This window comes from Asparagus officinalis, chromosome 8 (genome assembly GCF_001876935.1).
Source record: "Asparagus officinalis chromosome 8, Aspof.V1, whole genome shotgun sequence".
Classification (NCBI taxonomy): Eukaryota; Viridiplantae; Streptophyta; class Magnoliopsida; order Asparagales; family Asparagaceae; genus Asparagus; species Asparagus officinalis.
In genome coordinates, this window is record NC_033801.1 from 37,257,203 (window position 1) to 37,273,224 (window position 16,022).

Genomic DNA, 16,022 nt, shown 5'->3' on the forward strand with positions numbered 1-16,022 from the left:
TAAAGGTTCGTTTGTGTGGACATGCGTAAGCTTGTCATGTCAAAAAGTAAATCACCCAAAGAAATAGACAAGCAGCTAATTCCTGATTACAGAGCAGAAAAGCAGAAAATTAGAAGAAACCATACCAAACAATGGCAAGATAAGAATAGTCAAATAAAAAGTTCTAATTGTTATAGAATAGATTTCTCCCCCTTTCTTCATTCCTATGTCAAACAGCAAACGTCTTTTAGTTCATTGCTGTTAGTGGAGTGACCATAACCTTTTCTTTCTTTCTTTTGTTTGCTTAAATGTAGAGAATTCCTCAGCATTTCGCTACAGAATAGATAAAGACGTAGGACTACCAAATTGTTTGCAGAGATGTTAAAGTATCATATTCTCAATGATGGTCTAAAGTGGAGTTATCGTGAATTTTATTAAGCAATTCTTTCACAAGCACCCATCCAAGCACATACCCGCCAGAATGCCTCATTGGCTCTGGACAAAGTGAAGCGATACATACAATAGATGAAGGAAGGAAGCGCCCACCCTGCTGTAGGCTCCTCGATGACCTGTAGTTTTTTCAGTTACAAATTCCAACTTCGAAGCCTTAGCCCTGTAATTTTGAAGCAACAGGCAAAGAATCACCATCCTGAGCTGAGCGCCCACTCAATCCTAATCCGTTGTAGCAGCAATCCGGCAAGAAAGGAAGGCAAGTGCTTCCCTTGATAGAAGCACGAGTTGAATTGCTGGCTTTCAATAAACTTAAGAGGCTGAATACACTATCACCCTTATCCCGGACTTCTGAGAATACTGGGAAATTGTCTTACTTCAGATGTTCCTTCGTAAACTACCCCTCAAAGATGGCTGAAAGTACTGGGTTTGCTGCTAGGCGTGACAGAAAAGTTTTGAAAGTAGACCCCATTCCCGAAGGAAAATGAGCTTTAGTTATTTCGCCCAAAGGTGAGTTAACACATGTTTATTGCTGCTCAAAGGTACTCTGGCTATCTTTCGTAGAGCCCTTTTTTTTTTTGGTGTTCTGGTTTGGTTTGAAATGCCTAGGGCATAACAGTGCCACTAATTCATCAAAGGATCTAGGGTTGATCTTGGGTGGGCGTTCCTAGCAAAGAACGAGATAGAGCTCTATCTATTTTCCTCCTGTTTATTTTTTATATTAGAAACAAGTTTTTCTATTGTCATAACTTATTTGGGTTTTTTCGATATTAGTCCCCCCAATCTTTCATATTTTTAAATTTGTCCCCCAAATCATCATATTTGAAATTAGTCCGCCAAACCTTCATGGTTTGAAATCGGTCCCCCAAATCTTCATATTTTGATTAGCTCCAAATCTTTTCCGCGTTTTCAAATTAGTCCCTCTAGTTAGCATCAGGTTGAAAGTTTTGGGGGGCTAATTACAAAGCACTTAACATATTTGGGGGATAAATTTGAAAATATGGAGAATTAGGGACTAATTTCAAAACAGTTAAAGACTTGGGGGACTAGTTTCAAAATATGAAGATTAGAGGGAATAATTTGGAAATATGAAAGATTTTGGGGCTATTATAAAAAAAACCAAACTTACTTTTTTCTTCAGAGAACAAGTTTTTAACACAACACATTGTATTCATGTCTGATTTGTTCTTACAATCAGCATGCATCCACGAGTATTTGAAAACCAAAACCACCATTTATATTACCAAAAAATTATGATCATTGTGTCTTTTTGACACGTGGGCATGTAGAGGCCAGTTCCTAAATTAAAGAAACTAATTAAGTCTGATTAAATATCCCGAGCATTCAGCGGGCTCCTCTGCTCAGGACAAAATCTCTTGATCAAGCTGCAGGACTAAGTTCGGATATAAACTAGCATAATTTAAGCTATGAGTAGTAGTACCTTCTGCTTAATCCCTCTAACTGAGCCTTTTTGACCTCATCAGCTGGTGGAATTCCACCATTCTGCCAAGCAGCTAATCTCTGAGTATCACCACAATATAGGGTCAACTTATAGAGGTATGCCTCTTCACTCTCTGTTAAATCTATGGCCTTAATCTGCTCTTTCAGAAGAAGCATGGGCTCAAAAAACCAATCAAAAATTCGTCCTTCAGGCCTGTTCAAACTCGTCACTTCAACACCGTCACCTGCCATCACAAATAATGGTAAGATCTCTTATGCTTAAATTACAACAGTTCATCTAAAATTGCAAACCTAGAAGAAGTCAAAGTTTTCAGTTTGTACGCATGATGAAGCCGGTAGAACCACTCTTAATGGAACGAATAAAACACTGTAGACACACACATGAAGGGAGCCCAATGTTAACTATCTTGTTCTTGGAATTCTGCCATGCCTCTAAATCTGATACCCTGATTGCATCATCTTTGACAAGGTCTTTCCCCAGACTTTCACATGCCTTGATAATGTTCTCCCATATCTGTGAGAGGGAATGAAAACTAAATAATTTTTGATTTAATTTCAGAAACCCCCTGGACTTTGGGGTTTTTGCACATAACTTCCTTGAGCTTTTTATCTCACATAAACCCCTTGAACTTTGGGATGTCTCACAAAAAACCCTGAACTTTAAACTTTTCTCACCGGACCACCTATCTCTAATTGGCAAATAACTAACATTTTCTTGAGAGACAAAATCCCAAATTTCACCATTTTGTCATTTACAGGCAATGTACCCCCTCCCCCCAGTTGAGGCTTTTTTCTCTCCAAGAAATTTAAGTATTAGCCAATTGCAGATAGGGGGTTCCATTCCAAAGAGAAAAGTTCAGCAGGTTATGCGAGATTAAAAAAAAGTGCAGGGGGTTATGTGCAAAACCATCCTTGAAAACCAAAACCACCATTTATATTACCAAAAAATTATGATCATTGTGTCTTTTTGACACGTGGGCATGTAGAGGCCAGTTCCTAAATTAAAGAAACTAATTAAGTCTGATTAAATATCCCGAGCATTCAGCGGGCTCCTCTGCTCAGGACAAAATCTCTTGATCAAGCTGCAGGACTAAGTTCGGATATAAACTAGCATAATTTAAGCTATGAGTAGTAGTACCTTCTGCTTAATCCCTCTAACTGAGCCTTTTTGACCTCATCAGCTGGTGGAATTCCACCATTCTGCCAAGCAGCTAATCTCTGAGTATCACCACAATATAGGGTCAACTTATAGAGGTATGCCTCTTCACTCTCTGTTAAATCTATGGCCTTAATCTGCTCTTTCAGAAGAAGCATGGGCTCAAAAAACCAATCAAAAATTCGTCCTTCAGGCCTGTTCAAACTCGTCACTTCAACACCGTCACCTGCCATCACAAATAATGGTAAGATCTCTTATGCTTAAATTACAACAGTTCATCTAAAATTGCAAACCTAGAAGAAGTCAAAGTTTTCAGTTTGTACGCATGATGAAGCCGGTAGAACCACTCTTAATGGAACGAATAAAACACTGTAGACACACACATGAAGGGAGCCCAATGTTAACTATCTTGTTCTTGGAATTCTGCCATGCCTCTAAATCTGATACCCTGATTGCATCATCTTTGACAAGGTCTTTCCCCAGACTTTCACATGCCTTGATAATGTTCTCCCATATCTGTGAGAGGGAATGAAAACTAAATAATTTTTGATTTAATTTCAGAAACCCCCTGGACTTTGGGGTTTTTGCACATAACTTCCTTGAGCTTTTTATCTCACATAAACCCCTTGAACTTTGGGATGTCTCACAAAAAACCCTGAACTTTAAACTTTTCTCACCGGACCACCTATCTCTAATTGGCAAATAACTAACATTTTCTTGAGAGACAAAATCCCAAATTTCACCATTTTGTCATTTACAGGCAATGTACCCCCTCCCCCAGTTGAGGCTTTTTTCTCTCCAAGAAATTTAAGTATTAGCCAATTGCAGATAGGGGTTCCAAAGAGAAAAGTTCAGCAGGTTATGCGAGATTAAAAAAAAAGTGCAGGGGGGTTATGTGCAAAACCATCCAAACTTCAGGAGGAAATTTTGTGAAATTAATGCTTATTTTTTATTTGAAGCTAAACAGAGGGAAATTTCTAAGTTCTTACCATAACAGATCTCAACTCCAGCAATTTCATGGAAGGCGTCTTCACCAGTGGGTGCTTTAAAGAAGTAGCTAAAGAAGTAGAACTGGATTGGTCTGGAAACCTCTGAACTGGAAGAGTCGGTGAACGAGCAAGTATTACCTTACGGTATCTAGGTCTGTCTGCCCATATAAGAAAATTATTTTGTTATGTATGATAGACAATGATTTCATCTTAAGATATTTCGATAGGCTAGAAAACACATGTACTTTTGTGCTCCGCTGGAAATTGAATGGTTCATGCATGTCTCTGTTGAGTATGAGACTACTTATAAACAAATAAAATTTGATTAACATTAAATGAGAAGGCAGAAAAAAGATGCATGAAGATTATTTCAAAAGAGATGCACGAAGTAATCTTCAATTGCAGGTGAAAAAACCATGTGTGACGATACAAGTGTAACCATGGTGTTTGTTACAAAGTCCATACATCATGTTCAAAGCAACAGAATATGAACAGGTAAAACAAAAGCACAGTTGGAATAAACCTTGGGAAGCATGACCCTTCTCTCATGTAAAGAAAATCATTGGTAAATTCATCAAACATGGATATGACAGCAATGGCATAAAGTATCCCACTCTTTGTAGATTTCTCCTGACAGAACATTACAACAGAACTATTATTACTTGGGCAAGATACCACTGACTTCATAAGATTGAAATACCATGAGCTCAATAGATCAGTTATACCTGATATGCAACAGCAGCAGCATATAGTCCAAGACTAAAACTAGAAAGAATTCCAGCTGCAGCAGTCAATTCAACTGCTATTGGCCACAGCAAAATCATAAGTCCAGCAAAAGGAACACAGACAGTCTCCAAAAATGGACCTGAACGTCCAATAAGATCATGTATTAACTGCCTCCATCCTTTGTACAGCATGACAGGAAGCTTGTAGATAGTTATTAGACTAAGCATAGGCACGTCGATAAGAACACCTAAAATCCCTGCCAGTATGCAACCTGGAATCTGCAGTATTCTATAGGAGGGGAAAATGTTGAAGTAAACTGTCAGTTCATATCACAAGTGCTAGAACCTATAGATGTCTAACGGAAGCTAATTACCAAAGCAATGTAATATATAAGCATCATATCTTATTAAAACATCAGAGGAAGTTATTTGCAACTCAAGCTGCATAACATGGTTATTACATCAGAGTAGGAAAGGATGAAATGGGATATTGGCATGCAGTGCACACATGAAAGCCCTTGATTAGAACTTCATAGACATTGCACTCTAAAAGGACAGTACACGCTATTATATTCTCACACGGCCAACCAAAAATACCCAGCAGTAGGGGTTTTATGCATATTGGGATTTTGCTCATATTCAAGAAAGCCTGTCAAAATATTTCTTGAATCCATTCGAATATGGAAAGTAAAATTAGGTTTGGAAACGCCCATTAATGGAGATGGACTAGGCTAATCTACTTGGGTTGTTTCAAACCTAACAAACTGGTATCCGAGCCCATGCTTCAATGAGCCTGTGTTGGATGTTCTTTTTGCTTTGAGATTCTATTGCATGGAGTTAGAGGTCAAGATGGAGAGCATTTGAAGTTACATTTGACTCTGGTGTAACTTGAACGTCACCAGTTAGGGCATTGGGTGCACAACTGCACATGCCGTTACACTTGTCTCTGGTCTGACTCTGTCAGTTACGAAGTATTAAGTTGGGACTTTGTCTTCATTAGCCATTCAGTAGCGAGGGTGGGGTAGAGTTGGACTCAATTGGATTCAAGAGGTGAAGATATGTTCAGAAGTGTCTCCCATCAATTCAATCAAGTGTGTGTTTGGTTTTGAAAATGTTATGACGCGGGATTTAGTGCCATATGAAAAAAAGAGTAAGATGGGCACATGGTTAAGTAATGCTTAGACTTCTTACTCAAATAGGATTAATTAATTCGAGTTGGTTGGGCCCAAGTAGAGTAGCTTAGTCCATCTCCGTTAATGGGCATTTCCAACCCCAAGAAATAATCTAATCAACATGAACTTAGAGCATGTTTGGCAAATGGTCAAGAAGGCCTATAAGTCATGGCAAATGGCTTATTTTGACTCATAATTCACCAAAAATTAAGCTAGGATATTCTGGCTTATTTTTTCGTGGATATCATTTCACAATTTGTAATAAAAGATTTAGACAAACTCACTTTAGTTTTCTCCTCCAATACATAGTTCACTCAAAAGTTGTTTCTACAAATATTATAGTGGATCATTATAATACAAAACAATGACAATTTCTAACAAATGTCATACATAGGTAACACGTGCATACATGCATATTCTAAATAAAATATCTTATAGCTATCTTTACATGTTAAGGAGTTTATAGCATATATAAATGTATGTCATATTCATATAAGACAAGTACCTCTTTTCTTAACACTAGGTGGAATGGGTTAAATATCTTAATCATTTATTTCATGTTTATTTATTTGCTACAACATAGGTGCAAAAAAGTTTACGATATCATAATATATTAAAAAGTTTTGGATAATTCCATGTGTAAGATACTATTAGTTTCAACATTTTGCCTTCCAGAGAAATAATGAAGTTTGAAGTTCTAATACATTAATGATTTAAGAGCAGTTTTAATGATTTGAAGGACTAATTTCAAAATATTCATGATGTAAGGGACCGATATCGGAAAAAATCTTATTATTAATGAAAAAATAAAATTTTGAATTCATCAAAGTAAAATAATAGATTTTATCAAGTCATGAACGATTTTTTTTAGACATAAGGAAATCACTTCCACCTGTTGTTTATAGCCAGCGACCGGGTATTATAGTAATTCAAAAGCTTTTTTCTAGAATTTTCTACGTCAGAATGTGCAAATTCTAAAAAGAAAACATAATTATGTGATCAATATCAAAATCTAATATTGTAATCTTTCTACATCTTCTCAACTAAGTACTTGATTTGCCAAAATGATTACTCTCTAGTTTTAAAAAATTGTGAAATATAATTTAAGTATGATTTTTACATATTATACACTCATAATGAATTGTATTTTAACAAAATAATTCAAATCTATCCGATGTCAAATAACATCTAAATATTTAGGTTAAGGAGTTAGAAGAATCCAATATCTGCAACAATACTCATCTCCAAACTATGTGTTTCATAAACGTATAAGAAGGTGAATAATATAAAATGAACAACTTAATTTATTTTGTCAAATAATTAGTTATAGATCAAGCAAGATACGGAGAATCAGAAGGATTACATACCCTTCCCAAATAAAGAGTAAAATGCTCTTAGAAACTCTAATACTAAATGATTTTCAGAGTTGATGTATTCGATAAATCTTAGGACAAATAACCCAAATCAGTCCATTGAGTGATAAACTTGATATAAAATCCACTCTTTTAAAATCAATGTCACATAAGCACTAAGTTATGCTTTGTTTAAGGGGTAATTTTAGAAAACTCCCCTTTAACTATTGAGAGGCGGGGTGGGGTATGTCGAAAAAACCCCTCAACCTTTTCAAATTGAGTAAATCTCCCTCAAGTTCGGGATTTTGCATATAATCTATCTCAACATCAAAAACTTGATTTAACCCCCTTGAACATTTCTCACTTAACCCCTCGAAACTAACATCGTTGAGTCTAATCTATTATGTGACAAATACTTGACTTGGAAATACCAAAATATCCCTCAACCATAAAAGAATTACCTTCGTTTTTGCGAGATGAAAGAAAACAAGGAGATATAGAGAGAAAAAGAATTGTAAAGTGGTCATGGCCCTGTTATTATCAGTTGAGGGTTTCTTTTTAACTAAAATGGATTTTTTAAGAGAGTATTTCATCCAAATCACATATCAAAATAACTACGTCAAGTGGGTTTGTTGAGAAAAGTGTAAAATATCAAGGGAGTTTTCATTAAAAGGCTATAGTTTAGGGGGCTTTTCTATAATTGCACTAAAGTTAAGAGGGGTCATCTCTATGTTACTTGGGTACTTCTATTAGGAATCCGTACCCATACCGTAACCGTACCCAGACATTTCTTGAATATATGCATATATTTATTTGGGCCTATACTCAATTATATAATACAAGTCTTAATTTAAAACACTCCTCGTACACTTCTTGGATGTATATTCTACATCTATTTATTATATATTGATTTTATGTAAATGAAAAAAAATTATTCTTATGTAAATTATTCATTTACTATATATAAATATACATAACATGCATATGTATAGCCGTGTCCCTGTACCCCACCTTTCACAAATTCGCCTTGCCCCGTACCCATACCTGCTCCAGTATTGTACCCGTACCTGTAGTAGCCTTTAATGAAACTAATTAAGTTACCCTAATAAGATCTCATGCAAATCTATTATTGATAAGGGGTTTTGTGTAACATTTTCCAATCTCCATAGTTTGTCACCGCCAAGCCTATGTTTTCGGTGGCTCCTTGCAATTGGGATAGGAGAGCGACACTGCCTCAAGGTAGCAATAAGAAGAGAAACAAGGGCAAAAATAAAAATAAAAAAAGCTAAATAAAAAAGAAAAAACTAACCTAATGCCCTCCTAGTTCTCTACTACAGTTCTCTACTACAGTTCTCTATCGAAAATTTGATTTGGATAAGGAAGTGAAGTAGAAGGAGAAGAGAAGCATCCGACAACCATTAAGGTACAATCCTTCTTTCTTGTTTGGTCTCTGGTATGGTGATGATGATATGGTGTAGAACAAGAATTAAATAGAGATTTTTATGATAAACTTGATTCGATTAAGAACGGAGAGGATTATGGATTGAGCATTGGAATAGTTAAGAGGTGAGTTCATATTTCACTAGTATTTTTATAATATGAAATTGCTTCAGTGCTATATTTGATTGATCTTGTGTTCAATAAATAAATAATCTATTATTTTTCATGTATATAAAGTTAAATGTGATTCACTCTATTTCTATTGTGGCCTAACCCATAATATAATTTTTGGTTTCGTATAAGATATTAAAAGTAAATTTGATTTCACTTAAAATGTGATAAGTAGCTCTAGTTTCATGTGATCTCAATTAATTGTGAATAATGTTTTATTTTAAAGCTTTTGAAGAAAATAAGTATTTCGAATGTGTTTCAACAGTTTAATGGGTTTAAAGATTCTCTAGTGACTTAGTATCAAATAAAAATAGAGAAAAATAAAATCGTAAACTGTTTTAAGTGAGATGATGAGATTTACACTCATCCGCTTGATTTAAAGTATTTATAATTTTAATAAGTGAACATACCAACATTATTTGGCACAAGTGACACGTTTTTGAAATCAAGTAATCTGACAAGTGATGTGTTTCTGGAAACAAGCAATTTGATAATTGATGTATTATGAAATCAAATGAATTGACAAAGGATGTGTTCTCGAAATCAAGCCATTTGGCAAGTGATTCTCGATGTTTTCAAAACCCTCGGAGAGTCCACTATGAAGTGGTGTGTTTGCACCTGCCATATTGTTTGAATGCACCTTTATGTGGTCCTTTTTGGGCATTTATGATGTGGCTCTTTTTGGACGTTTGTAATATGGCCAGTGACCTATGACAGAGTCAGGTGCATTTTGTTCGCGAAAACTATATTATGTGATGTCTTTTGGCACATCTTATTGGGCTATAATTCGTAGTCTTAGTGTGACCTATGAGGTGACTCTTGCATTATATAAATGACTCATCAAGATTTAAGATTTTGACATTTGACTATGATCTAAGAAAATAGCAATCATTTGGTTTTACACAAATTTAATAGTCCATTTTTTCTCTTAGTATTTTTATTGATTTCAAAACAGTCTGATTCTAGAATATATTACGGTATATTTAGTTTGCACATAAGAAAGAAATCTAAAATATTACATTCTTTCTTGAAGATAACAATAGTAGTATGTTGTCGTGGACCATATTTTGCTATTTTGGAATTTTTGGTACAAAATTTATAATTCACTATTTCTCAAAATTACAATTATTTTGTTAGATATTCAGGAACTCTAGTGGAAAATGTTCTCACTAAGCTTTAGCTCACCCCTATTGTTTTCAAATCTTTTTACAAATCTTGTGTTCACACGCCGGCTTTTGGATGAGGGATTTGCTTGGAGATGATATATGGGAAAGTCTCTCTTTTGCCTCGGGTATAGCCAAACGACATATATTTGGATTATAGAAATACTTTTGACGGTGAGATTTTGGATTGAAATAATGGTCATGTGTATAGTTTGCTGTGAACATTCTACCATCAATAGGTTTTATATATATATATTGAGAAGAGCTATATGATATGAAGTGTCAGGCTTGGCACGTGCATGAGACTCGTCTTGTGCACGGGTCACTACTGTCGTGTACTCCGTATTTATCTCCTGCTATGATTTTTAGGGGCTTGACAATACCCGTACCCATGCAACCTAGGGTTATCTACAACACCCCCTAGTTCGGGAAGGGGGGTGTTTCTCAAATTAAATCAGTTGAGTAGGTTTTGTGAGACAATCACCATAGTCGAGAGGGTTTTCAAACAATTAACCCTTCTTTTAAATATGGCTTATTTACATATTTGACCCTCAGATCTTTAAATTTTCAATATTAGTCCCCCTAAAGTTATGAGCTATTTCAAAATTTTGAGGGAATAAAATATAATTATTGAAGACTTAAAATCAAGGAACTAATATCCAGATAACTTTTAAATATTTGCTCTTGTAGACAATTAAATATCGGCTGGTGTATCGCTATATCGTTTGATATATCGAGTTAAAAACCTTATCGTGATGATACTTATGGTTTTATTTTGTTTTCCTTTTTACGGTTTTTTTCTAATATATCAGCCGTTATCAAAAATACCGGCCGATACATCCCTTTTTAGATATTGACAACTCAAGTTATTCTTAATTTTTAGATATTGACAATTCGCCTCTCAAATCTCTCCGCTCTCAGCTCTCTCAAATCTTAAGCATATATCATGATGTAAATTTTGATGTTTAGATCCATTAATATGTTTAGATTACAAATTACAATGTTATGTTATGTATGAACATTATTTCATATGACAGCCACACATTTTTTGCATATCTCGGATTTTCGTAATCCAATTAGATTTTAGCTGTCTAATATTCATGTGATGTCCAACACTTTATAGTATTCCTTTGAAAGCCTCTTCTAAAGTTTTCTAAGCAAAGTATATAATTTCAGAAAGTAATCCAAAATCCTTAGACTTATTCAAAATATAATAAGTTAATTTTTCCACATCTCCCATATTACACAAACATAAGCTAAGCCTCTGGCCTCATATTATACTATGAATATTATTTGTCAATAGGATCATATACTATTGTTTGGCGTTAACAAAAGTTTCAAAACTTTGTAGGCTTAATTGAACTTAAATACGTTATAGTTTACCAAAGTTGCACTTATATACCTCCACTTGTATTTTATTGCACTTAAATATCCTATCTTTTCTAAAATTACATGTTTGTACCTTCCGTCCTATTGCCTAAACATAAGAATACTCTTTGTAATTTTCCTATAAGAGTGTCATCGTGTCATGTTAGGACAATTATATGTTTTCTACATTTTCCATAAATAATTCATCAACATGCAATTATCTTTTAATATATTATTATACATTATTAATAATTAACATGATGTAGAGTTTCATAGTAACGTTGAAAGTTTTAAGGACCAAGTTATACAAAATTGAAGAGACATATAATATAATTAATTAACAATGATAATTAATTTAGTTTGGTGAAGATTGGAATGTAATATCGAAAGAGAATTGGGGTAATATAGTCCATCGAAAGTTTTTTCACAACTCCCACTTTTAAAGTGAGTATGAAATTTTTTGTTGTTTCTTAACAACAAAAATTTAGCAACATAATATGATATTGTCATTCATCATCTTCTTCTTCGTTCTAATCAAAATATTTTCTCGTCAATAGCAAGGTCACTATGTATCAAAACTCAAAGCAGAGAAAAGCTCAAAGAGGTATCCAAGTTTGGCAACCATCAAAATAAAACCTCAAAACAAAAACAGGTGACATACATACTGTGAAATGTACCTTATGTCCATCAGGGTGTCACCCCTTGATTCAAGTAGCCCATCCATTACAGAGAAGTATGAATGGAAGCAAATGTCTTTGAAATCACGAACAGCGGTAAATGCTGCTTTAATTGAGCCCCAAGTACCATCCTACCAACCAACCAGTTTGGGGTAAGAAGAAAGAAGTGTAAATAAGGTGTTAAATTAAGACTAGAAATGCAGTGCGGTATGAACCTTTAAGCACCTAAGGAATTTGTCGGTGACCCCTTCTCTTACAGGCGCGAAAGTAGCCATTAATGGCAACCCAATTCCAAATGTAAGTCCAGTAAGCACCGAACCAATTGTGGCCAACGGTAGCCAAAGCAAGACAGGAAGAGGAAATAATAAGAGGATAAGAGCCTTAAGCACCACCCCAAATCTCTTAGTCCTATCATGCCCAACAGAAAACTGAATCATACATTGCATTACAATATTTAAGGGTTGATGACACTTTAATATCCCAAAGTTTCATTGTTGTTTAACTCTGATACCCTGAAGTTTAAATCTGGCCAAAAGATGTAGCTCACACCCTTAAATTAAGGGAGAGGGGATAAAATGACATTATAGCCTTTGATTTCGATGGGTTTAGGGCAAAATGGCCGGAGGAGCAAGACAGGGATTTGGGGAAACTTCCTTTCAGTCTAGGGTATGAAAGTCCAAATAATAATAATAATCACCCAACATTTTTTAAGCAAAGTTCAGAGCTGATATAACAAGACGTATTAAATCCGAAATTGGCAAAAGTTAGAGAGTAGTCACTCGGGAAGATTTAAAGTCCATGGCATCAAAGTTAAAAATTGGTCAAATTTTAGAGTACGGAAGTGCAATTAACCTAAAACATGGTAAAATTTAACATTAACACTAAACATTTCAGCTGAAATTTCATCCTCACCTCGATATGCAGTATCCAGTCCACACCACATGAACAGGATACAGACCGTAAATCAGAGCAAGATTCCCGACCAAGATGACGAGAAATACACAAGACCCAAAAATCGCAACTGAAGAAATCAAGTAAAATTAGCTCCATAAAGATTCAGCAAGCTAATTCAAGCTAGTTTCTATTAAAAAGAACCCACTACGGCTACCTTTAATAATGCCGAGAATGAAGAGGAGAATGAAGAAGGGGAGAAACGCCAGCAGATGCCACGCGTTGGAGATGAATCCTCGTGAAGCATCCATTGCTAGATCTTTGAGCGCAAGGTTTTCTTCTTCTTCTTGATTTTTTGAAGGCACGGTTGAGAGTAATCGATTCGAGAATTATATAAATGGCAAGAGCAGATCTGTATTATTTTATGAGCACGCTAAGCGTGGGCATTATTTTAACGGAAAAGCTTTTTGGCTCGCAAAAAGCTAGCACGCAGCCAGCGCGCAAGAGAGAGGAACAGGGGGGTGGGCCCCACAGCTGTGGGGCCCACCCCCCTGTTCCTCTCTCTTGCGCGCTGGCTGCGCGCTGGCTTTTGCGAGCCAAATAGCAGGATTGTTATTTTAATGGGTGACACTAGGGTACACCCAACCACATCACAAACTGTACATTCTCTCTCATACGATTACAGTATATCGGGCCCACATGAATTTTTAAATTTTAAAATCCATATAAAACCTGGTATAGTGTGTGATTTGGAATGTGATTGGGGTTTGCCCCTATCATTTTCCTATTTTAATCTTTTTTTTTTTGTTTTTTTAACGTGGATTGCTGCGGTGGCTTAAGTCAACGTTCAGGTCCCAATCAAACTAGACAGAGTGGACAACATTTTTATTTATGTACGTACTAAAATTATTATAACGTCTTCTCACAAATCTCAGGTCAGGTTCGGTCCTGCAAACTTTCCCCAATTTTTTAATCCTTTACTTTAAAAAAAATCTTTTTATTATGATGAGTACAAATCTCAGATTCGATCCTCCAAACTTTCCCCATTTTTTTAATCCTTTACTTAAAAAAATTCTTTTTATTATGAGTACTTGAAACCTCTCATGTTTTGAAATTACTCCCTCAAATTATGAAAATTGTTATTAAGTTTTATAATTCTTAAGTTAATTAGAAATTGATCTCTCAAATTATTAAAATTACTATTAGGTTCCTTAATCATTAAACCGTTATTTTGAAATTACTCCCTTCAATAAAAACTAGAAGCAACAATTGGATACATTAATTTAAAAAAAATATTGTGAGAATTAGAGGACAAAATAACATTTTTATTAGCTTGAGGGACTAATTTCAAACTCAAATACGGGAACAAAATAGCATTCAATGATTTTGAAGCCTATCTAATTAAAAAAGTTCATTTTTTTACTTTAACTAATAGATTTTACCCCCATTTTATTTTGAAACCCAAAAAGTTAGCCTTTTTCCCCCTTCCAACATTAATATCTTACAACTCTCATATTTTAAAACAAATACCTCAAATCATAAAAGTGCTATCACGCTCGGCCGATTCTTAACTCATTTAGAAGTTGACCTCGCAAATTATTAAAATTACTATTAGTTCATTCACTTCTTATATTATTTTGAAGTGAGTACCTTTAATAAAGAGTAGAATTAATAATTGGAGTCATTAATTCAAAAAAGATTACGAGAATCGTGAGACCTAATAATAAAGGATTTATTTGAAAGTAATTTATGTATATTACAACTCCTAAAAATATTTTTATCCCCAAACTAGAAAAGAGTTATTTTAAGAAAAGTACTTAACCATTATTTTCTAATTTCATCACACAAATGTCATAGCAATGCGTGAGGTAATTTTGCTCGTTTGTCATTGTGAGGCATTGTGGTGGACTAATGGTCCTATTTCTCATAGCCACACATGTGGCAGTGAAAATTGCCTCATTGCCCTCTGTTTTGCAGAGTTTGATCTAGAACCTTCAGCACTGTGCCGGAGGTTCTGAGAGAAAACTTACTCATTGTGGAGACAGTAGTGGAGTGGACGAAAATTTTGAGATTTCACGATTTTTATATAAGAGTTAGCTACAGAAAAATCCCTATGAATTTTCAGAGATTTACGGTAAACCTCATCAACTTTTTTATTAGACTAAATTTTCCCCGACTTCAAGAGTTATTACACAAGAGCAGATTCACAATGGGGCCAATAGAGTCAATTGCCCCCATTAACCCCCAAAACAAACATATTCAATATTAGGTCCCTATTTTTTACATGTGCCTCCACACTAGTTTAGTCCAATGACCCTAGCCCCTCAAATGTTGGAAATTATAAACTTCAATGGGCCAAGCCCCACCCATATATCCAAATTTCATAATTCTATCCTTAAATTACCATCATGTAATTTCCAAATTCTTTTGAAACCTCCTCCAGCCTCTTCTGTAATTGTGTCTTTGCTCTGCTGCAACAATTGTTGGTCGTCGCAGCATCCCAACACTAATTTTTTGGGACTGCCGCCTACTACTAACCTAACTCTAGATAGACTATTGTCTCCCACCAAAAACACCCATTGATACCAAGTCCAAGCTCATCTTTTCATATTCTTACAAATAAATTGGTGTCGAAATATGAATTAATCCAGTGTTAAAAAATGAATATTTTCAGAGTTATCAAAGTTTGAAAATAAAGAGGAAGCAATTGCAAAGAATTCTAGAATGGTACTTCTATTGGCTATATTTTGTTTGTACATATAATATATATGCATATTTGGTAATCATGTCACAATATTAAAAAATATTACATACTTCTTATACTTATAGTCTTGCCTCAGTGATAAAGTTTCTAGATCCACCCCGATTGCTTGTAACCCCATGAGCTGTTTTATTTTACTGAATTTTATCTGAAATTTTATCTTCCAATTCTCATATTAACACAATCAACTCTAACGTGTCACTAGTAAACTAGTAAGCATAGAACAAAAAAAGACAAAAAATTTCTTTCCTAGCTCCAAAAAAAATA

At 34.9% G+C, this 16,022-nt stretch overlaps 1 protein-coding gene across 1 annotated transcript in view; it reads right to left on the reverse strand.

The window, feature by feature from the left end:
- The window catches only part of LOC109819616 (uncharacterized membrane protein At3g27390-like), a 15,273-nt gene extending 1,856 nt beyond the window's left edge, over positions 1 to 13,417 (reverse strand). Inside the window, exons 1-9 of the mRNA XM_020385393.1 lie at positions 13,212 to 13,417; positions 13,016 to 13,124; positions 12,319 to 12,511; positions 12,104 to 12,234; positions 4,761 to 5,049; positions 4,559 to 4,665; positions 4,036 to 4,189; positions 3,370 to 3,562; positions 3,029 to 3,272 (exon numbers count right to left, since the gene is read on the reverse strand). Of these exons, the coding sequence (XP_020240982.1) occupies positions 3,029 to 3,272; positions 3,370 to 3,562; positions 4,036 to 4,189; positions 4,559 to 4,665; positions 4,761 to 5,049; positions 12,104 to 12,234; positions 12,319 to 12,511; positions 13,016 to 13,124; positions 13,212 to 13,305 (1,514 nt within the window). The 5' untranslated portion in view covers positions 13,306 to 13,417. The remainder of the gene's footprint in view (positions 1 to 3,028; positions 3,273 to 3,369; positions 3,563 to 4,035; positions 4,190 to 4,558; positions 4,666 to 4,760; positions 5,050 to 12,103; positions 12,235 to 12,318; positions 12,512 to 13,015; positions 13,125 to 13,211) is intronic.